Genomic DNA, 22,758 nt, shown 5'->3' with positions numbered 1-22,758 from the left:
TTAGATCCCTGTTATCACAACCAAACAGAATATGCCAGATGTAATGAGAAGGGAACAATCACTTGTTATGATCCAAAGGAAGTTCCCTATCTATGGTGGGTAGAAATAAGGGCAAATGATGGGAAAGGGAAATTGTTAGGAAGAAGCCAAATGACCACCAACTGCAGTCAGCCCCTGTGGGTAACCTTTGATGCTTGCCAGGCTATCGACAATGATGGTGCTTCAACTTGTGGGAATATGGGGTGGAGGCGTTGTTATAGTGGGCAAGAAAAATAGATTTGCCCAGAGGATCCTGGCCAATGGCGCCAGTATCAAAATTCACCTGTACATGTAGTGGAAGCACCTTGGGTGTCAGCTCAGGAAAGAGCCCAGTACTATTGTGGGGAGACAGGGTGGAACTGTGTGTGTTGGTCCACCTGGAAGAAGGGACCAAATTCGTGTGTAGGTCTGAGAGCAGGAGTAAAAAGGGTAATCCCATCAGCAAATTGCACTGCTGAAACCTGTAATCCAGTGAATGTAACAATCTATGACACAGAAAAATGGGAAAAAGCAAAGTCCACGAGATATGGAGTCAGAATTGCAGGAAAGGGGTCAGACCCAGGGGTGATGCTTGATGTAAAAGTCCTACAAATGGGTAGAGAAGGGAAATCACAACATTTGGTATTTCATTCATTTTATCATGAGATGGAATCAGGAGTTCAGTATGAAATTCCAACAGCTGCTAAAAATCTTTTTGTAAATTTGGCTGAGAATATTGCAAAATCTTTGACTGTAACCAATTGTTCTGTCTGTGGAGGTACCAGTCAAGGAGATTGATGGCCCTGGGAATCAATGGAAGCGAACATCTCTGATCCTAGCACCTGGAAAGTGGAGAGAGGTAACAGAAAGCAGCAGTGGGTCCTACAAACCAGTATAATTGGAAGGAGTTGCTGGCAGTGACTGGGTAAGGGTCAATTTGTAGGGAATTTGGAATGTGAAGGCGGTTATGAGTGGAATGAAACTAAAAATTCATGGGAAAGATGGGGCACTCCTCTGGGAATGCCATTCCAATTGAGAAACTGGACTAATGGTAGCACAATCATAAATGGGTGGCCAGCCCCAAGTGGATATTATTGGATATGTGGGAGAGTAGCATATGCTCACCTACCAAAAAAATGGGTAGGATCATGTGTATTGGGAACAATTAGACCCAGCTTCTTCCTGTTACCTATCTCCAAGGGAGAAAGATTAGATGTACAGCTGTATACTGAGACTGATGAGTTAAGAAGGGCCAGAAGGGACCTCCAAGTAGGAAATTGGAAAGACAAGGAGTGGCCTCCCGAAAGAATCATTGCCTATTATTATCCTGCAACATGGGCATAAGATGGATCTTGGGGTTATAAAACCCCAATATATATGCTTAATAGGATAATTAGACTGCAAGCAGTAGTAGAACTAATTGTAAACAAAACTGGAGATGCCTTGAACCTGGTAGCGAAGCAAAATACTCAAATGAGAAGTGCTATATATCAAAATAGATTAGCATTAGACTATTTACTAGTTCATGGGGGGGGGGGGGGGGGGGGGGGGGGGGGAAATTCAACCTAACCAACTGCTGCCTGGGAATAGACGATGAAGAAAATGCTGTTAACCAACTGGGAAAAGAGATGAAGAAAATTGCTCACGTTCCGGTACAAACCTGGAATGGGGTAAACTTAGGGAACTGGTGGAATAACTTGGGAGTAAGTGATTGGTTTACTAAACTGGCTTTGGTGGGAGGGAGAGTGTTGATTGTGGTATTAATTGTACCTTGTCTCATTCCATGTTTTGTAAGACTGATCACGATGGCTGTGCAAGGGATGCAAGTGACCATTGTACCCGATAACCCAGAAGAGAGAACCAAACCCCAACCTATAATGATTATTGAGGTGACAAAAGAAAGGATAAAAGATAGAGAGTTAAACTCTCTAGAGCAAGTAATTGCCCGATTTGAAACTAAGACACGAATCAATCTGATCCAAAAGCAAATGGGGGATTGTGAGAAATATATATGTGATCCAATCAATTCGTGGCAAGAGGCCACAGACAGGGAGGAAGGGGGGGTTTGAATGGAGCTGCACTCCTCCTTGCACAACCATCACAAAAGCATACACTTGGCTTAAGATAACAGCAATAAATAATTAGAAGCTAGAAAGCTTGGTGGAGGAGTGAGGCAGGTGGAAGAGACAGCCTTTGGCATGAGCAAACAGAGGACTAGTTTGGAGTTCACGGAGTGGACACTTGAGGAAGATCCCTTACTTCCTCACTGAAGACCCTTTACTTCATCCCTGAAGACCACCAGAGGGACCACCGAGTAAAAAGAGACATGCGTGGAAGAGACACCTCCCATTCTTAGAACTGATAAGGAAAACCCAACCTGTTCTTAGAATTAGTGACGAATCTGTAATAGAATAGGATATAAAAAGAGAACACTGAAAACAAAAGGTGTGTGTTAGGGCAGAGCAGAGCCTCCCTGTGCACCCAGGCCTGTGCATTGCTTGATTCCTGCAACTCTATTAAAGCCTTAACTTGCATGAATACAAGTTTAGGCCTGGTATTTATGCCATGATGAAGCGCAGATTGGGTGATTGGATGGTGAGTTGGATTGGGAACTGGTTGAAGGAGAGGGCTCAGAGAACTGCTGTGGTCAGTGGGGCATATGTCTAGTTGGAGGCCTGTGACTAGTGGTGTCTGCCATGTGTTAGTACTAGGTCTAGCTCTATTGAATGTCTTCATCAAACAGCTGGAAGTGCTGGTGGATAACAGGATGACCATGGGCCAGCAATGTGCTCTTTTGGCCAAGAAGGTGCATCAAGAGGAATGTGGCCAACAAGTCAAGGGAGGGTCTCCTCTTCCTCCTCTCTGCCCTGGATGAGGCCATGTCTGGAGCGTTGTGTCCAGTTCTGGGCTCCCCAGCTCAAGGACAGGGACTTATGAAGAGGATACAGCAAAAGGCTGGGGGACTTGAACATCACCGATGAGGCAAGGCTGAGAGAATTGGGACTGTTTAGTCTGGAAAAGAGTAGCATGAAGGGGATCTCATCAATGCTGATCAATACTCAGGTTGGGTATCAGGATCAGCCCAGGCTTTTTTCAGTGGTGCCCAGTGACAGGACTGGAATAAAAGGCACAAACTTGAACATCAGAAGTTCCATCTAAACGTAAGGATGGAGCACTGGAGCAGGCTGCCCAGAGAGGCTGTGGAGTCTCCATCTCTGGAAACACTCAAGACCTGCCTGGACATGTTCCTGTCTGACCTTCTGTAGGTGACCTTGGTAGGGCAGGGTTGGACTTTATATCTCCAAGCTCTGCCACACTGTGATTCTGTGATTCCATGGCCTCCCTGGGCAGCCTGGACCAGGACTCTAGCACCCTTACAATGAACAACTTTTTACCAGCTTAGGTGGAAGCTGTATTTGACAAAGATGTGGAGCATGGATTCCACCCAGGTGGGTGGAAATGTGCTCAAGAGATGCTGCCAGTGTTCTGAGATGGGATGTGGTGGCAACCTGGCTTCCAGTGGTTTTGGCTGTGTGTAGTTGTGGCCCAGCTGTGGCAGGGCAGGAGGCTGCCCAGAAATAGAAGGTGCAGCTAGGAGGGAAGGGGGCTGGGTAAGAGATCCTTCACAGGCAGAGGCAGGGAGGAGCCAGGAATGTATGACAGGTGACAATAGCTGAGGAAAGCCAAGCAAAGCTGCTGTGGTTTAGCTCAAACAAACTTTTTTCAGTTGCCAGTTGTAATCCATCAATGCCAGCTGGCCTAAAACCTGAGCATGCTGGACTAGCTGTGCTATTCAAGTTGTCATTGGTTCTGTTTCTCCCTCAGAAGTTACACAGCAGGGCTTTAGGGGCAGATTTGTGTTCCTCGCCTATGAAGGGAGGAAACCACACTTGAACTAAGTAAAGGCTGTGTAGGTGTTGATCCAGGTTCTGGAGCTGTTACCCTGCCCTGTCAAACAGCAATGAAAGTGGAGGGAGGATCAGCACCATTCCAAAAGGCAAACAGCACTCCCCTGTTCTCTCTGGGATGAGCCACACCTTGCAGATTCCATAAGGCAGGCTAGGAAAAGATTTCCCAGCAGTGCAGGCCCTGCCCTTGCCCAGGGAACAGAAAGAGCTGCAGTGAGTCCTACTGCTGGAGGTGGCTGTAGCTGCCAGCCCTGCCTCACCCAGGGTGGAAGGCTGCACCCTGTGAGCTGTGGCAGCCCAGCTGTGTTGGGCTGGTCACAGATCAGCTTTAGCAAGGGCATTGCCCAAAGGCCAATATAGAGGTCAGATCTCACAGGCCTAGTGTCATCCTCATGACTCATTGCACATCAGTGCCTGACTGTTGCAGGACAGGAGGGGTTCTCCATTTTCCACCCCTGTGACAATTCCCAGCTCTGGCAGCATGGCTGCACCTGTAATTGTGCTGCTCCCTGTCTCTGCATCCTGCACCACATGCTGCCAGCCTGACTGGAAGAAGGTGCCTGAGTGGCTCTGTTTGCCCTGAGCTGCAGGACTTGCCCAAGTCCTTCTGGGGTCCCTTGCTTCCTGTGAGGGCACTTGCCCCATATTACCCCAACTTAGAAATGGAATCTGCATCAACCCAGCTATTTGTGCACAAGGAGAGAAATTTGACAGCTAATCTGAACTGGCCCCAGAATAACTTTTCCTAGCCTCAGGAATGTGTGAATGCAATGAAGCTGCTCCACATCTACCCATCAGGAATGTAGCTGCCCAAGTAAACAAAGGGAGAGACATGTGCACTGCACCTACACCTCTGAAACAGGAGCTTTAATGTAGTACAAAGGGTTATTAATTCTTCTTGTCATCAGAGCAAAGAGTGGGGTAGAAAGTAGAAACCTGGTAAAAAGCAGGTTCACAACAGAGCAAGGATGATGCTTCACTGTCTCATGAGGAGCTCTCACCTCCAGGTATCTCAACATTTTATTATGGTACAGAGGAGAAACAGCCAGCCAGGGGCACTCCAGGACAAAGCCCAAGCTGCACACTAGCAGCGGATTCCCATACCAATAGCCATGAACGTCCCAAACGTCCCTCCACTTTGCATCATCGTTTTGCCAACTCCACCCATCAGCTCCCGTCCTCTCATGCCAATCCTGAGACAAAGGAAAACACAGGAATTACGTAAAAGCTGAAGCCTGGCTCTTAATCACTACAGTGACTGTAAGGTCCAAGGAATTTTATGTCCTTGATTTGTAAACCACAGAGATTTTTCTCTCAAAAAATGGTTACAGTAGAAGCAGTGTAGCTGTGTCTAATTTAAAGTGTAACTGAGCCCCTGCAACTGCTGCTTCTAAACACAATGCCAGCATTGTACTACCTGGGAACCCTCTGCAGGACTTGAGAGAAATTGGAGATCTTTTCAAACTCCATCAGATCAGGCTTTGTGTCTTTTTGTCCTTCTGGCTTGCTACCAAATCATCACCCACGTTTAACCACAGATTAAAACAACTCAATCAGAAAGAGTTCTGAAAATATGAAGGAGCTTACTTCAGTAACTCCTTTTTTCAGATGATGTGTGCCAAAAGGGGTGGGTGAGCAGTACAAGAGCTGTCATGGACCAGCAAGCACTGTTTGTGCTGGCATGCCAGGAGTGCTGGGGGAAAGTGCACTGTTGTTACTCTCTGATTCCCAATGGGATTGTGCCAGTGCCAACCAGAGCTCTGTCTGCAGTCCTGCAATTAAGACCTGCGGTCAGTGCAGTAATTGTCTCTGTGCAGGGCAATGGGACACCCAATGCAACCATGATGCAGATACCTGAGAGCTTGCAGAGTATCTCAGGAAACTTTAGAGGAGAGAGTGGCATGTTTATCTGTGCAGACAAATCATGCAGCTCCCCACGAAACTCAACTTCCACAGCCTCAGCTTCCCAAGGCAATTTCCCTTAGGAACAGCATGGAAAGGTCTGTGAAGCTGCACCCTTCTTGTACACCTCTGCCACACCATTGTCACGCCTTCCTATTCAAGGCTGGGGCCAGCTGCTGGCTCTCGAACCAGGTCTAATTCAAAGCCACTGGCAAAGTTTCACCTGCGTGACAACACAGGGCCAGACCCACACCTCCCACCTAGCCCGAGGGCATTTCTCTCTGGCTCTGTCATGACCTGCCCTTGAATGCCGTCTCCTTGGTGTACCTGAGGCAGGAAAAAGTGCCAAACAGTGCTCCTGCTGCCATGCCCACTGCAAAGCCCATCATGAAACCCATCTTGACTCTGTCAAAGCAGCTGGGCTGCGATTGCCCGTAGGGGCCCACTGTCACAGGCATCTAGAAAAGAAAGAACAAAACACTACATGGATTTACTCTCTAACACACTTCGACAAGAACCCTGCGCTGGAGAGCCGGCCCACATGCATCAGGGCACCTCTTAACTGTAGTTGCAGACGTTCGGACTCGCTCCTCGCCTGTCAAAACCAGGGAGGACGCCCCGAACTTGAAGTCCGCCGCGGTTCGCGCCTGCAACACCTTGTGAGCACAGCTATGTCTCAGAGAGCAGCTTCAGGGCCTCACTGAGCTTTTCACCTCCCGATGCCGGGCCCATCGTCCCCGGTGCCGCGAGTCTCGGAGGCAGCGGGGCAGGGCAGCGAACCCGCCCGTCAGGACCAGAGACTCCCCTGGAGGGGCGGCCTCCGTCTTCCGCCCGGCGCAAGGCCTCGCTCCCGGCGCAGCAGGGTCCCCAGCTCTCGCTTCCCCTCAAGCGTGTTTCAGCTGCGCCCCGACCCTCCCCCCGGAAACCCGGACTTCAGCCGCAGCCCCAAGCCGGGGCAGGAGAGGTGGCGGCCGGCACCGGCACCCCGCCCCGTACCTCGCCGCCGCCTCCGCCCGCGCCGCGCCCTCACAGCTGCCCGCTCCGGCACCACTTCCGGCGCGCCGTGACGGCAGCGGAAGGCAGCCCCGCGCAGCGCCGCGGCCATGCTGCTGTGGCGGCGCCTGCCGGCCCCGCGGGCGGCTCTGCTCCTGCGGTGGCTCTCGGCGGCTGTGCCGCGCCCGACGCCAGGACAGGCACCAGCACCGGGACAGGGACCTGGTAAGGCAGAGGTTGGGGCAGAGCTCGGGGCGCTGGCAGGTCCGGCCGGCGAAACACGGTTGCTTCTCTCCCGCCGGCGCCCGTCAGCGACTCGTCCTCTTTCCTCCCGTCCTCCTCAGGGCCAAGCGGCGATGGAGTCGGCACCCCGCGGCCTCTTTACATGGACGTCCAGGCCACCACCCCTCTGGTAAGAGCCGGTCCGCACTCTGTTCACGGCCTCGCACATTTCTGGGCCGTGGCGCCAGGGCTGCGACCGCTGCCTCCCGGGTCCGCCCGGGGAGCGGGACACAGGAGCGAAGCTCCGGAACAAGCGTTGTCCCTGGAGTGCTCCTCTGTCCCCGCAGGTTTCGCTCTCCCTGCGCTCCCGGGATGGCCGCGGGAAAGCAGCGGCCCCCAAAGCAGCTGCTGCGACATAGGGGCTTTGCCTCGGGGCACGGAGGGGTCGAGGGCAGCCTTTTAACGGCGCAGTGACAGTCTCATCGCTCTCCACACTTCTCGCCGCACCCCGGATTGTGCTGGCTCGGTGCCTCTGGCCCTGTCCGAGGTGCCGCGGGGTAGGAGCAGCGGCAGGGCCGCGTTGGAGCTTTCTCTGACATCTGCGGGGATGAGTGTTGCTTTGAGGAGCTGCAAGACAGTCTTTTAACCAAATTCTGGACCTGTGTAGTTTCTTCTGATTTTTTAAGACCTTGTGTTTCTTCTGCTCAGAAAACAGTGGCTTTCGGTGTTCTTCTTGATGCAGATTGAGGGTAACGTGTGCGAGCACAGAACACGGTTGCTGGCTGCTCTCATCTGCTAGGGGAGAGGTTGTGGATAATGGGATAGTATCACGGCTTGAGGATTTGGCTGGAGCTGAATGCAGGCATTGCAGAATCAGTGCTGTGAATCCTGGGGCAGGGGGAGGCTGTGGGGGTGTAGCAGGGACATGGATGCTTTAGCTTCTCTGCTTCTAAGGCTGTGGTTTGTGTCCTGCAGGATCCCAGGGTCCTGGACAGCATGCTCCCATATCTGACAGCCTACTATGGCAATCCCCACTCCAGGACCCATGCCTACGGCTGGGAGAGCGAGGCTGCCATGGAGAAGGCAAGGCAGGTGAGTGAGTCTGGGGTTCCCTGCAGCCAGGGTGCTTGTCCTGCTGCTGAGAAGCTCCATGTAGAAGGAAAAGCAAAACAAGGATAAACCATTGTAGCTGGTTAGTTCTCTGTGGGCTGGAGTTAGCTTCCCCTTTGCTTAGCTATACTTCAGCAGATTTAGTGCAAGAAAAGATAGTGAGATTAGAGCAGCTGAGGGGGCAGAAAAGCAACACTTCCAGGCAAAGCTCCTCGGGGTCTGTAGTTGCTGAGAACACAAGTGTGCTGCTGCAGTAGCTGGGCTAGCTTTGTGTTTTACCATTTTCCTAGTCTTAGGTGTGGGTCTTGTAATTTCCTTTGAGTCATATGTTTGGGAGGTTTTTTGTCTACTTACGTTTAATGTTCTTGTATGAGAGAATGGTTAATGCTTCCTGCCACTGCTGCTAATGCCTATGGATTCCTAATGAGTTTTGTAGATACTCACACTGTTGTACCTGTGACATGACTCTGTTCAGTACTGGCTGTGATGGTCCCTTCGAGGCACAAGGGGGTATTCCTGAGAACATTTTGCATGTGTTTTGCTCTGGTGAACTCACTGAATTTTATCTGCAAATAAAATTTACATTTCTTTTGAAACAGCAAGTTGCAGATTTAATAGGAGCTGACTCCAGGGAGATTATCTTTACCAGTGGTGCAACAGAATCAAATAATATGGCAATTAAGGTAAAAGGTTTACAATGATAGTTATTTATTACATTAAAATTGTGTTGTTAAGACCTTTGTGTGTCTTTCAGTGGGCTAAATGTCAATGTGTTGTGCTCGTTAGCAAAAGTTTGCATTCCTGGATTTATTCCCTGTGGTATTCTACTGCATACATAGAGGAAATACTGAGGTATTTTGGTACCCAGGACCCGTTTTTGAGGACAGAGTGCAATACTCAGTGCTTATTTCCTATACACCAAATGCAGTCCTGCTTAGGCAATTGAAGTCTTTATCATGAAATACAGCAGAGGTGCCAATTACAAGCTTCTGACTAAGACTAGGTAGTGTTTTAACCCTTAGTACCTGCTTGTTCAGACTTCTCACTGTATGTCACTCCAGTGCAAATGTTAACAGTGTCTAGAGCTTACATCAGTCAACATTTCACAGGCTCTTTGCAATCTGAGATACTTTGAACAATGAGTTCTGATGGAAAGATGCAATGTCAGCTACAGGACAGGACCTTTGAGGTTCATGACTTTGGGGCAAACAGAAGATCCAAATTAGTTATATCTGAATAGTATTTTCTTGTCTCTGATTTTGTATAAAGCTTGCTTTCTTCAGGGGTCTAATGGCAGATTTCTTGTGTATGGATTGTGCTGACAGGGTGTTGCAAGGTTCTATAAGTCCAGGAAGAAACACATCATTACCACACAGACCGAACACAAGTGCGTGTTGGATTCTTGCCGCTCCTTGGAGGCAGAAGGTTTTCGGGTCACTTATCTACCTGTTAAAAAAAATGGGATCATAGACTTGAAGGTAGGTTGTTTACTGGCAGGAGCAAAGTAAGATGTTTTTCCTTCAAACAGATACTCAAGTGATGTGTCCTTTTGGTAACAAAGAGGAAAGGGTGATAAATATCAAAGGTAGAATGACAATCACAGCTCCTCCCCAGCTGGAGAAGGATTTTCTGTTCTGTCTGGTGCTGTATACTTTTTCCTGGCCAAAATGCTCATCTCACCCCACTGTTCACCTGCTGCCACTCACATCCATGCAGTGCAGATGTTGCATACCCTACAGACAGCTCAGTACATGACTGGGAGGAGACTTCCTTTAATTACAGCAGTCAACAATTGAAACTTCATGACCAAAGCTAATCAAGGCATCAGACTGTGGTGCTCTGCTGTCCATGCACAGACCCTTCTAGCTGTACTGGCTGCTGTCCTGGCTTTTAGAAGAATAAGTCTGTGTTTCTCTCTGTATCCTGTAAAACCAGACAGCTCCAGTTTTATTTCCAGCCCGGTCGTCTGGCATGGAGAGACCTTGTGAGTACATGGTGGGGTAGAGAGAGCAGGTCTGCAGGCACAGAACTGCTCTGCATGTTCTTGGAGAACTTTGCTTTGAGATCCCACCTTGAACACTCTCCCCATTGTAGGAAGAATGTAGAACTCTTGGAGCAAGTCTAGAGGAGGCCACAAGGATGATCCAAAAGCTGGAGCACCTCTGCTATGAGGACAGGTTGAGAGAACTGGGGATGTTCAGCCTGGAGAGAAGGCTCCAGGAGAACCTTAGAACTGCCTTCCAAGACCTAAAAGGACCCTGCAGGAAGACTGCAGAGGGACTTTTCCTGGAGTGTCTAGAGACAGGACAAGGGGGAGGAGTTTGAAGCTCAGGCAGAGCAGGGTTAGAATGAGGGAGAAGTTCTTCAGTATGAGGGTGGTGAGATTGGAATAGGTTGTCCAGAGGTTGTGGATGCACCTTTGGAGGTGTTCAAGGCCATGTTGGATGAGGGCTCGGGCAACCAAGTCTAGCAGAGAGGTGTCCCTGCCCATGGCAGGAGGGTTGGAGTAGATGATCTCTGAGGTCCCTTCCAACCTGAGCGATTCTATGACTCCTTTGCAGGATGCTTTTGTAGATACTGCAGTTCCTTTGTAGCCACCTCACTTTGCCTGGATGTGGCTTAAGATGTTTTGTGGGCGGTTAAGTCAGTAAGGAGAACAGTTCAAAAGAGTGTAGGAGACACAGCAAGAGCCTGCTCTGAGTTGATATAATGAAGTAGGGTGCAGGGTGCATGCCAGGGTCAGGATACTCCTAAGTGCAGTTGACCACGCTCCTCGTTATGGAGTGCCAGGTTGGAAGGGACCCTAAGAATCATCTGGCCCAACCTTTCTAGGTGACAGTATAGCTGAAATGAGCTGGCCCAGCACCCTGTCAAGTCTTAAAACTGTCCAACATAGGGGAGCCCACTGCTTCCCTGGGGTGATGATTCCAACATCTGACTGTTCTCAGGGGCAAGCATTTTCTTGTGGAGTGCGATGGGAGTGTCCCCAGAAGTACTAGCCCCTGTCACTCTTTGACTTCCTGTACAGGGTTAGCCCTCCAGGGGAAGTGACCTTGAACCTGACCTTAGGTGGTCATGACCCCTCCCCGGGGGTGGGTCTGAGCACCAGCAGGTCTATAAAAGCATGGGGACTTCTGTTCTCTCTCTCTGCGTGCTCCCTGCTTACCAGCATCACCATCCTGTTCCTGGTTCTCTTTGTTTTATGACGTGGCCATCATCCACGAGGCAGACAAAGCCATCACCATCACAATGGGGTTGTGTTTACACATTTTGTATTTGTTTTCCCTTCCCTCTTCCCCCTTCTTTCACAAAAGAAAGGAATTAGATGTAGAGAGAGGAAAAGGTAAGCACGCTCAAATAAACAATTTCACTCTGATTTGGAAGTTAAAAAGTAAAGTTTAACAATAAATTAAAAAGGTATCTGAGGTAGGGAAGTTACAAAGATATAGGGAAGGGCACTCTAAAAAATTGTTATTTGGTTCTATCAAATATATTTGAGTCTCTGGGAATTTAAATTAGAACCAAGACAAAGTTAATAACAAGTACAAAATGTGTAAATACAACCAGATTTTGATGGTAATGAGTTTATCCACCTCATGGATGATGGCCATGTGGTAAAACAAAGAGAAACCAGGAACAGGATGGTGGTGCTGGTAAGCAGGGAGGCAGGGAGTGCAGAGAGAGAACAGGAAGTCCCCCTGCTTTCACAGACCTTTAGACAGGAAGGGGGAGTGGGCTAACCGTGAATCACCTGGTGGTGTTGAGACCCACCCCCGGGGAGGGGTCAAGACCACCTAGGGTCAGGTTCAAAGTCACTCTCCCTGGAGGGTTAACCCTGTACACTTCTCCATGAGACTTCTTGTGAAAAGGGAGTTTCCATCCTCCTAATGGTCCTCCTTTATTGACTAGTTCATACTAATAAGGTCTCCCCTAGGTCTTTTCACATGGGTTTGTGCTCTCATCAAGACTCTTTCTCCCAGGGAATTGTGGGGGATGGTGGTTAAGATTTGCTGGCACATTGAAGGTGTACACAAGAATCTTGCTGCTTCTTTAGTAACAGCTCCTGCTTGCTTGCATGTTTCACCAGGAGCTGGAGGCTGCGTTCCAGCCAGATACAAGTTTGGTTTCTGTAATGACTGTGAATAATGAAATAGGAGTGAAGCAGCCAGTTGGTGACATTGGTGAGTACTCCATGGCTTCCAGAGGTGAGCTGCTGTCTCTTCTGCTTCCTTTCACTTCATGTCTGCATAGGCGAGGTGCTGCTGTTGTGAAAAATCAGGTTTAGTATGGTTAAGGAATAAATGCTAATGCTATCCCAAATAAGAATGTGTCTTAAAAGGGAAATGAGGATGAAATTCAGTATTTTTACAGCAAACGTTGCAGCAGTGACCACCTTATAGTACAGCTGCAGTGTCTTGAGTTTCGTTCTGAAGTGGGGGGGAAAATTGCACATTGGCTGGCCAGATTGAGTTCACATACTAAAATGGGTTATTCAGGACTTGTTTAATATGCAAGATTTGGGGTGGCAAGGAGCGGTGACCAATTAGATACTGCTTTGCCCCCACTATTGTCATGTACCATCAGGAACCATCAGGTTTGGAGGTCAAAAGGCCACTGAAAAGCTAGGTTACTGGAACTCGAGGCTGGGAGAGGGTGAGCCAAGCACTGAGTGGGCAGATGGAGGGACAGGCACCTCAGAGCAGGTGAAGAGAGAGCTGGAGAACAAGGGTGGTTCTTGCCTCTTGTGCTTGTATTGTCAAGGCTCTCGCTCTTGTTCTGTGCTTGAATGGCAGAGATTGCTGATGCCAAGCTCTGGTTCCCACAGTACCTTCTCGTAACTCCTTGGTAGCAGCATAGCTCAAGACTGGAGCCCTGAAGGGTTAACATAAGACCTGCTTAGCATGAAGCCTGCAGCCTGCAGTTACCAGTGGCAGTGCTGCTCATGCTGGACCATGAGCACAGCTGCTCCTGTGGAAGGTAATGCTGAACTTGGGCGAAGGAGTTGCCTAGGCTACAACTCTGCTAGATACAGGCTCTGTGGAAGATTAGTTCCAAGTTTTTTGAATGACAGAAGTGAATAACTAAGTTCACTGCCCACAAACCCTGCATCATTTTGTTCCTTGGTGTGTTTTAGCTCTGGATGCAAGGACATTGATTACAGGCTGGTGTGGCTTCAAGCGGCAGTAATCAGCCACTTGTGTGAGGACGAGTGACAATTCTGTGGGCAGTTTTGAAGCTGAGGATTGCAATACTTGGAAAACAAAGGAGATGGCATAACAGTGTTTCGCAGCTATAAACTTGAAAGGAAAGCTGGCTTGTGCTGGACTGGTGTAGAGAAGAAAGAGAATCCAGGAGGAAGAGAAAAGTAATTTTGTTCAGCTGTGAAGTCATCCCTGTGGGGAAGATGTTTGCAGCTGTTTGTGATTAAACAAGGTGTGGCTTTGGAAACAATACCACTTTTTAACTTCTCAACTGAGAAAAATCCCTGTAGTCTTACCTGCCTAAACCTGTGCCCAGCAAGGTGTCAGCCACAGGGCTTTAGACACTTCACTGTGAAAGAAACTTGACAGCACCCATTTCAACTTTCTTCACCTCAGAACCAGATCCTGCTACAAGCTGATGCTTCAGTTTCCTGTCTGATTCCTGCAATCATAACATTAGCTGAGATAACATGGTGGGGATGTGTTTCTGTTACAGGTGACATCTGCCGAGCACGCAAGGTTTTCTTCCACACAGATGCTGCACAAGCAGTTGGTAAAATCCCTGTGGATGTCAACAACATGAAAATAGATCTAATGAGCATCAGTGGCCACAAAATTTATGGTCCCAAAGGTACTTTTACTGAAGTGCTCTTCTAGTGAGTTTTTGTCTCTGTGCCTATCTTAAGGACATGGGATGTGAGCCAAACCTGTCTGTTGTACTGACTTACTCAGAAAACTCTTCTCATTGGACTGCATATGGAGTAGTTCAGGCACTGCTGCCAGGCTTAAAGCTGATGGGCTAGTGTTGATGCATTGTGAAGTGGCTCACTAAAGGAAGATGCAGTAGCATTAGGCTGCATTTCAGGTGCCGTCTGCATGGTGTGAAGTAGAATTGATGCTGAAATGGTTGGAAGGAAATTTCCAGGTCATAGGACAAAGTGTAAACCCAAGTCTAAATTGCAGCAAGAGGACCGAAAGATAACTTAAAAGTTTAAGTTCTTGGGGATTTTGGTTGTTGTCCATTTCTAGTTTCTTCTTCCCCCTCAAGCCTCAGTTCTGCATTATCTTTGAAGAAGGGAGTTTAAAATCTGGCTATGAAATTGACTTTCAGATACTAAAGGTTCAGCTGTTATCACTGTGATAGTCCAGTCAGTTTGTCACACTGTGTGTGAGCAGACAGAAATCAGGTTTGCTGTCTTCTGTGCCCTATTTGGAATCAAAGGCAAATGTAGTATTTTTTTCTGTCTGATGTCTTTTTCTATGTAAGCTCTGCTTAGAACTGAAGACACACCTCTGAATGAGGACTGAGTCTTCAACTAATAACTTTGGGCAGGGCACAGACAATTTGTCACAACGTATTGTGAGCACAAGTTACATTCTTCCTGTGGTGGCACTCACTCATGCTGTGTGCCAAGGCACACAAAGGCATGAAAATCAAGTTTCTAGGTGGGAAAGCCAGTGTGTGACAGGCTGACTGTCAAAACTGTTTATCTATTCTGCCTACTGGAAATTGGTGCTACTGATGAGTCTCATTAAAATGAGAAGAAGGGGAGAAGACTCCTGAGACTGGTGCTGGCCTGGTAATCCAGGGAAAGGAATTTTAGATCTTTCAATTGGAATTAGTAAGGGAACTTCTATGGAATATATGTGTACAAAAGCTTCAGTGCAAAGGGAAGAACTCCATCCATGCAGAGGAATTGTGAGAGTTAAAGGAACCACAGAGTCCATAGATGGCTGTAGAACACAGAGGCTTGAGAAGCCAAGACTCAGCTTCTCCCATGGCTGAGGCTCTGGGAAGCTGAACAAAGAGGAGCATGAACAGTGGGAACAAACCCCATTCCCAGATGATGTGCTTCTGTGTGTGTGTGTGTGTGTTCACGTTTTCTCCTCAGTGAGCTGTCCCGCGTGTGTTTGCTGAGGAAATGAGGAATGTTCCCAGGCCTTGAGTGCCTTGGCAGAGTTTCAGCACTGTGGCTGTGCGCTGAAGCTGCTCTCTTTTCCAGGAGTCGGTGCCATCTATGTTCGCCGTCGGCCACGTGTCAGGCTGGAGCCCCTGCAGAGTGGGGGAGGCCAGGAGAGAGGGCTGCGATCTGGGACTGTGCCCACCCCTTTAGCAGTGGGCCTGGGGACAGCCTGTGAAGTGGCACAGCAAGAGATGGAGGTATGTGGGAGAAGATACGTGGCCTAGATTCCAGAAAGTAATATAACAGGGCCACCTGGAACTTAGATTTCTTGGGTCTTTTTTGAGTTTGTGTGCCTGAATGAAATTTGAATTCCCTATTACAATAGTAAGTAAATGTTTTGAGATCCTCAGGGATGTTTTTGAGTAACTGAGAATTGATTTTTCAGCTTCCTTGAAGTGGTTTGAAACAAATTGTCCACAACAAGTTTGCAGTTGACAGTTCTAGTGATAGCACAGCTTTAAGTGCATGGACTCATCTCTCCATTCTGAATGTATAAGTATCAGCAATATCTCTGGAATGGAATAAATCATGTTTATGTAATGTTTAGTGGAAAAGAGCCCAAGACTTCGTAGTCCATGATCCTATTTACAAAATGTATGTAAGTTCAGGTTTGCAGTTTTGCAACCAAGAGGTTTTTTTTAAATACCTTGGACAGTAAAGTGTTTTGCTAGGTCTGGTGTCCAAGCCTCTGTGTGCTGTTTTACCTGTCTGTGGGCACCAATGCATTTGTGCAGCTGGAATGCATAAGTCTGACATCCATACGCATAGTATAGCAGCCTAACAGAACCTGAAAGGGGCCTTCAGGAAAGCTGGGAAGGAACTTTTGACAAGGGCTTGTAGTGATGGGGTGAGGGGCAATTCAGAGGAGGTTGAGAAGAGGTGATTTAGACTAGAGACTAGGAGGAAATTCTTCATAGTGAGGGTGGTGAGACACTAGAGCAGGTGGCCCAGGGAGGTTGTGGATGCCCCCTCCTTGGAGGTGTTCAAAGCCAGGTTGGATGAGGCTTTGAGCACCTGGAGCTAGCGGGAGACATCCCTGCCCATGGCAGTTGGTTGGAACTGGATGATCTTTAAGGTCCCTTCCAACCCAACACATTTTGTGAGTCTTCCTGGGAGACAGGCAGAGATTCAGCTTATGAACTGGGTAGCTAGAGGAGCCTTGGTGATTGAAGAGCCTGCAGAGCCTGAATTCTGCATAAGCCTCAGATCTCTATGCTCTTCCTTGCCTGGCAGGACACTGGTATTTCTAAGCCATTTAATATTGGAGATAGCCTTATTTTCTTCTAAAGCTTTTTCAGGCTTGTAAACAGGCACAAACTGCATGTGTGCATCTGGCTGTTGCTCTGCACTGCAGCTGGTATCATACCTTAGTGCTTTTTTAGTGTAAGTGACCTCATTTTTCAATCTAAACCAGGACACCACAGGTGGGCAGTTCTCACTGCATCAGTTGTGTTGTAAAGGCTGAGCTCAGAGTAACTCATTGTTAATCCTTGTCTACAAAAATGGTCAGGGGCTGGGGCACTTGCGCTACAAGGACAGGGTGAGGGAGTTGAAGGTGTTCAATCTGGAGAAGTGAAGCCTCTAGGGTGACTTAATAGCAACTCTCCAGTACCTGAAGGGGCTACAATAAGGCTACAGAGGGACTGTTTCCAGAGGTCTGCAGGGACAGAATGAGGGACAATGGTTTGAAATGAGAACAGGGAACACTGCAACAGGTTGCCTAGGGAGGTGGTTGAGGCTCCATCCCTGGAGATACTCAAGATGAGGCTCTACAGGGCAACCTGATCTAGTGGAGGGTGTCCCTTGTGATGGCAGAGGGGTTGGAATGGATGAGCTTTGGAGGTCACTTCCAACCCAGACCATTGTACAATGTATGTGGTTTGAGAGTTCCTAGGGAAATAAGGGGCCCATGTGAGAGTGGACACTCTTGTGTGTGTGCTGCAGAATGCATCATCTTCTGTGTTCCCTGACTTGTCTTTAAACACACAGAACTCTGCTTGTGGCAGAGCCCATTTGACAGCTTGTGTACAGGGATCTTTCTGAGTGGTTTGGGATATTTTTGAAGGCTGAGCTATCTACAGTCTAGCTTTTAAAACAATCTTTAGAGCAGGTGAAATTTGACACAGTCTATAAGTTTCAGATGAGTTCTTTCTGTAGTCTTAACTAAACCTGGCTACTTCAGCATGCTCCTGGCTGGTGGCACAAAGCGATCTGAGTGAAGTCAGACGTGGCACTGTTGATCGTTTTGGTCTCTTTTCTGGTTCTTTGCTAGTATGACCATAAGCGAGTGTCCCAGCTGGCAGAACGCCTGGTTACAAACATAATGAGTGAAGTTCCTGATGTGGTTATGAATGGAGACAGAGAGCATCGCTACCCAGGTAACACCAGAAAGGTCCTGAGCCCCTTGGGACCCTCTGGCTCCTTGGTGTCAGTGGCCATGGCTGAATAACGCACTTCAGCTACACACTGTGTGACTGCTGCCGTGTGGGGGGTGATTTGCTCCAGATTCCACAGAACCATTCAAGTTGCAAAAGGCTCTTGGGATCATCAAGTCCAACCAATAACCCTGCTCTACAAAGTTCACCCCTAAACTATATCCCTAAGCACCACATCTAGGCAATCTTTAAGCACATCCAGGGGTGGTGACTCCACCACCTCCCCAGGCAGCCTGTGCTGTGTCTGAGTACTATTGCTGTGAAAAAAAATCAGTTGATGGATTTTTTTTAATTTCATTTTTTGTTATGTAGGATGTATCAATTTATCTTTTGCATATGTGGAAGGAGAGAGTCTTCTGATGGCTCTGAAAGATGTGGCGCTGTCTTCAGGAAGGTAGGTGGAATGTGTGGGAAGGATAGCAACGTGTTTGGGAGGGAAAATAACTATCTGTTAATGGAGGCACAAATTGAGGAGTGGTCTATGCCTCGTACTTGTTTAAGGAGTTAGTCTGGTGTTGGTTGCATTCCAAGATGATGTTTCTCTTAAGGGGCACATTTCAAGTGAAGGTCAAATTTACTCCTGAAAGCGACAAACCTCAAGCCCCCCACCCCCAAACCAAAGCAGAAAAAACGTCCTAGACATTCCTTCCTGCTGGGCGCTGGTTACCTGTGATCCCACCAGCCTCTGCTGGGAACTGCCAGGGGCACTTCTGATCTGAAGGCTGCCAGCACTTGAGCAGCTTCTGTCTTTCAGCAGGATTTCGTACGAGTGGCAGAACCTATCAAGGCTCGACAAATACCCTAGTTAAGTTGGCTCACAGTGCCTGTGTTTGTCCAAGAGCAGCAGGAAGATGGCACACACTTGTGTGAAGCTCTGCTGCCTGCAGGAGTGCCGAGTAACTGCTCTGTTAATGAGGCAAACTCAGTGCTTACGATGGAGTTAGTACAGTGTACTCCTTTCCTTACCTTTGAGAACAAAGTGGTCAGCATATCCAGTGAGAAATTTGCTGGCATGTGAACAGGAAGAACAAGTTTCCGCAGAGCTCTGAAGCTGAGCACTTCTGTAATTTGAACATCTCTTCAGAGGCTCTGCTTTGTGCACCAGAGCTGCAGACAGCACTTTGGTTTGTGCTGCATATTGTTACCTGTAAAATTCAGTAACATCATGTAGCCAGCTTTGCCTGCTGCTTCAGGATGGGAGTTCTCCCTGCTGACATCTACTTAGCTGGATCATTGCTACAGGTTGAGGACTAGTGTCCTATCATAGATGAGTCCTCCAGAGTACTGGGGGCTGGACAGTCCCCAAGGGGGGGATACAGGATATTTCGAATGCTGTTCCATCCCATGCTCCTGCAGTCTCTGTGCACAGATGTCACAGCCTCTGCTCTCATTCATCTCCCGCTCTTCTTGCTCTGTGCTCTTAGCTCTGTCTGGGTTTGCTGCACAGGAGATGAGCCTAGCACAGTGGGGACAGGGAGAGAGGATTTTGGCTGCACAGTGTGGCCTGTCCGGGGTCTGGCCTAGGGAGAGCTGGGCCTGGGCTGGGTTGTGTATATCCTTTTCCTCTTTCGACAGTTTGCATTTTTTGTTTCAATCTGCTTTTCTAAATATTACTTCCATTTAACTTCCAAATTCTGTGCAAGTGTTGTTATTTTACTCCTTTGGGGTAAATTCCACATCCTTTCTGGAGCAAAACCAGTGCAGTCATCTTACTCTGGAGTCCTTTCTGTGCTGTTTCATTCCACTGCCTAACAGCAGCTTGTGAAGTTTTGTTTTTTTCTGTTTTGATGTTCTGCTGGTATGTTACAATCTCCACATAGTTCTGGTTTGTATCCTTTGTCTGTTTTTCATAGCTGTCACTTAGCTACCTCTTAGTCTGCATTCATAGGATCTTAGAATGTTTTTGGTTGGAAGATACCTCCAAGATCGCTGAGTCCATCTGTCAACTCAAGACTGCTGTGGCCATCTAACCATGTTCACAACTTCCAGGGATAGTGACTGCACCACCTCCCTGGGCAATCTGTTCTGATGCCTGACCAAATTACAGTGAGAGCCAGAGAAACAGATTTGGCTTGCAGAGGAACTCCCAAAGCAGCTTGCTTTGGAGAGAGATCTCAGCCACACCACTGCCCTGCCTCTGCAGCCAGGCTGTGTTCCCACTGCTTTTATTTGCCCTTGTATTTACTCTTCCTGCATTCTGTGTTCTCTCTTTGTCCCTCATGTCCTATTTTTTACCTTCGTTCCCCTCTGATGCCTGCCCCTCACATTCTTCAGCCACAGGAGCACCTCTCTTCTTGCTCATGCTCACTGCTGGTTTCTAATAGGCTGAGGAAGCTGATAAAGGTTGTCATAAAGACTTGTGTCTGTAAGTGGCCTGTTCTTTGAGGAGGTTGGTGAGGTGTTTCGTTAGTGTAACATCTGCACATGAAGAGGAATGTGAAACTTGTTTGCCTTTGCTTTCCCCAGTGCCTGCACATCAGCTTCTCTGGAGCCTTCCTATGTTTTGCGGGCAATTGGAACGGACGAAGACTTGGCTCACTCATCTATAAGGTGCGTGAGGTGCTCTTCCTTAAGCTTCCAAGGATTTCTCTTTTCTGATAAAAGTAGGTGGTGGATGTGTCCCAGCCTGCTGCTTGCATGTGATCCTAGTCCTTAATGGTTTTCTTTGGGTGTAGATTTGGCATTGGCCGTTTCACAACAGAAGAAGAAGTGGATTATACAGTGCGGAAGTGCATCCAGCATGTCAGGAGGCTGCGGGAGATGAGGTGAGCAATCTTCTCACTTGAACATCAGCACTCCCCAGCTGTGACATCATGGTCAAGCAGCTGGAGTTAGTCAAAAGTTGTGTCTCTGTGTGGTGTTGCCAGAGTGGGTAGGGAGCTTGATCTTACCAGCAGTGAGAATTTTTTTTAAAGAAGCAAATGTGATAATAAACATTGTCTCAGATCTTGCCTTGGTCAGGGAAAGAATACAAGTTGGGCAAGCACATATAGGGCAGTATCTGGATGTTTCCAAGGCGGAGATGGTATCACTGAATTTGGCTGCATAAGTTGTTTTGATTTAGTTAAACTGAAAGACTCCTGGCTCATCTGGACACTGCCAAAGGCAAGGGCTCAGGCTCTAAGAAACAGCAGTACTTCATGCCTAGCATGGCAGCAGGTAATGAGGTGGAGCACCTGCCCTCTCACCTATTGTGTTTTGGGTTGAGGACTGGTTGAGGCTTGTTGATCTCTGGAAGGAGAAGATGGGTAGATAGGTACCTCCTCATTTCTCATGTCATTGATTCAATCGCCTGTTCGGTTCTTGTTGATGTTGTGTGTATTTTTGATAGCACTCATTTTTCTCTTTCTTTACAGCCCCCTCTGGGAAATGGTGCAGGATGGAATTGATCTCAAAAGCATTAAATGGACTCAGCACTGAGAGAATGTCACTATCTATGGATGTAGATTAAAGTGCATTTCCCGTACATTCCTGAACAAATTTTCCAGCACTTCTGGTTTTTGACGCTTGCAGTTTGACTGGAAAACTACCCTTTCTGACCACACAGTCTGAGAAGCCAAAAATTAAACTAGTATTTATCCTGGAGAAAGTCAGGATGCTGTAACACACACTGCATTTATACTGACACAGATAAATTGATAATAGAACAGAATTTATTTGGAAATGTCTTCTCTCATAAGAAAAGGAAATCAGGTTGTTGCTCCTGGGGCCAGTGGTGTGCTGGTGAGAGGTGGTTGCTCTTCAGTGTAAAAGATCCCATTGTAGCTGTTATGTTTGCAGTACAGAGCTGTTGCCAGGACTCCTGTCTTGTTTGGGGTAGACATCCTGCAACAACAGCTGGTTTTGTGCTACTCAGATGTGTTGTACTGTGAGAAATTCTCAGATGAAAAGCAGCTTGGCGCTTCTAGAGGAGGAGGATGGGTTGGTGTGGCTGTGTGCCTTCACAGTTCACTTGTAGGTGCAGTTCAGAACATATTTTCTTCAACACTGGTTTTGCCTCTTGATCCTTGGTTTTATCTTGTTTGGCATGATGCTTGTACAAACCAGTTTGCACTAATTCAAAATACCCTTCTGCATTAGAATTCACATTAGAATTCCATTGTGCTGTTCCGTGTGAGTTTTTTCTAAGGAAAGAAACTGAGGTCCTGTTGCCTGGGGAAGGGGAATGGGCAGAACCTGTCAGGTTCAGTCACAGTACCAGTTTGGTTAGGACACAAGTGGTGATGGTGGTTGGGAGAGCAGATAAAGTACAAGGCCTTAATGCAGCCTGGGTTTTTTTTTCCTTCCCTTGGGATGAATTCTTTGCTGTTACTCTGCTGGCTTGTGAGCTGTTGGCTTCTGTCACTTCAGGGAGCCTGCCTGACTGAGCCGGGATGTTTTGTCTGGGAGCAAGAACACGTGGCTCTGGGTGACAGATGTCACTTCCCTCTGACTAGAGACTTGCATGGGACCTGCAAGCTCTGGGGGAAGGGATCTGTTAAAAATGAGATTAATTCTCTTTTGGTAGCTTTGTTGATCTTTCCAGTAGGAGACTGGAAAATGGCCAACGTGGTCCCCATCCACAAGAAGGGTCGGATGGAGGAACCTGGGAACTACAGACCTGTCAGCCTGACCTCAGTGCCAGGGAAACTGATGGAGCAGGTTCTCTTGGGGCCAATAACTGCGCACCTGAGGGATGGCAAAGATCTCAGGTCCAGCCAGCATGGGTTTAGGAAGGGCAGATCCTGCCTTTCTAACCTGATCTCCTTCTATGATCAGGTGACCCGCTTGGTGGATGTGGGGAGGCCTGTGGATGTAGTCTATCTGGACTTCAGCAAGGCCTTTGACACTGTCCCCCACAGCAAACTGCTGGCTAAGCTGTCAGCCCGCGGCTTGGATGGTAACACTCTGTGCTGGGTTAGGAACTGGCTGGAGGGCCGGACCCAGAGAGTGGTGGTGAATGGTGCCACATCCAGCTGGCGGCCAGTCACTAGTGGTGTCCCTCAGGGATCAGTGCTGGGCCCCA

The 22,758-nt window shown here is 48.1% G+C and overlaps 2 protein-coding genes across 3 annotated transcripts; one reads left to right on the top strand and one right to left on the bottom strand.

Annotated features, from left to right (window-relative positions):
• Nucleotides 1-4,910: 4,910 nt before the first annotated feature.
• On the bottom strand, nucleotides 4,911-6,914 carry ROMO1 (reactive oxygen species modulator 1). Its single transcript, XM_064167383.1, has 3 exons — nucleotides 6,825-6,914; nucleotides 6,156-6,286; nucleotides 4,911-5,119 (listed from the first exon to the last, which is right to left on the bottom strand). The coding sequence occupies exons 2-3, from the start codon at nucleotides 6,284-6,286 to the stop codon at nucleotides 5,011-5,013; spliced, it is 240 nt and encodes a 79-aa protein (XP_064023453.1). The 5' UTR covers nucleotides 6,825-6,914; the 3' UTR covers nucleotides 4,911-5,010.
• On the top strand, nucleotides 6,906-21,852 carry NFS1 (NFS1 cysteine desulfurase). Of its 2 annotated transcripts, XM_064167381.1 has the most exons (13): nucleotides 6,906-7,046; nucleotides 7,166-7,233; nucleotides 8,019-8,135; nucleotides 8,753-8,836; nucleotides 9,479-9,631; nucleotides 12,241-12,334; nucleotides 13,851-13,985; nucleotides 15,358-15,515; nucleotides 17,591-17,696; nucleotides 18,066-18,147; nucleotides 20,220-20,303; nucleotides 20,429-20,518; nucleotides 21,110-21,852. In XM_064167381.1, exons 1-13 carry the CDS (start codon nucleotides 6,932-6,934, stop codon nucleotides 21,171-21,173), a joined length of 1,350 nt encoding a protein of 449 aa, XP_064023451.1. In that variant the 5' UTR covers nucleotides 6,906-6,931; the 3' UTR covers nucleotides 21,174-21,852. The 2 variants fall into 2 exon arrangements, with proteins under 2 accessions (XP_064023451.1, XP_064023452.1); XM_064167382.1 differs by lacking the exon at nucleotides 8,019-8,135.
• The last annotated feature ends 906 nt before the right edge of the window (nucleotides 21,853-22,758 follow it).

This window comes from Pogoniulus pusillus, chromosome 29 (genome assembly GCF_015220805.1).
Source record: "Pogoniulus pusillus isolate bPogPus1 chromosome 29, bPogPus1.pri, whole genome shotgun sequence".
Taxonomy (NCBI): Eukaryota; Metazoa; Chordata; class Aves; order Piciformes; family Lybiidae; genus Pogoniulus; species Pogoniulus pusillus.
The sequence above is the reverse complement of the archived record's forward strand: the minus strand, read 5'-3'. Positions and strand labels throughout refer to the sequence as shown.

What these genes read in the sequence shown, in the direction of transcription:
- ROMO1 (XM_064167383.1), bottom strand. Translation starts at nt 6,286, where the DNA reads ATGCCTGTGACAGTGGGCCCCTACGGGCAATCGCAGCCCAGCTGCTTT. An exon ending in GGCACTTTTTCCTGCCTCAG is followed by an intron (nt 5,120 to 6,155) that starts GTACACCAAGGA and finishes CCTTTGTCTCAG; the next exon opens with GATTGGCATGAGAGGACGGG.
- NFS1 (XM_064167381.1), top strand. Translation starts at nt 6,932, where the DNA reads ATGCTGCTGTGGCGGCGCCTGCCGGCCCCGCGGGCGGCTCTGCTCCTG. An exon ending in CCATGGAGAAGGCAAGGCAG is followed by an intron (nt 8,136 to 8,752) that starts GTGAGTGAGTCT and finishes CTTTTGAAACAG; the next exon opens with CAAGTTGCAGATTTAATAGG. An exon ending in CAAATAATATGGCAATTAAG is followed by an intron (nt 8,837 to 9,478) that starts GTAAAAGGTTTA and finishes TTGTGCTGACAG; the next exon opens with GGTGTTGCAAGGTTCTATAA.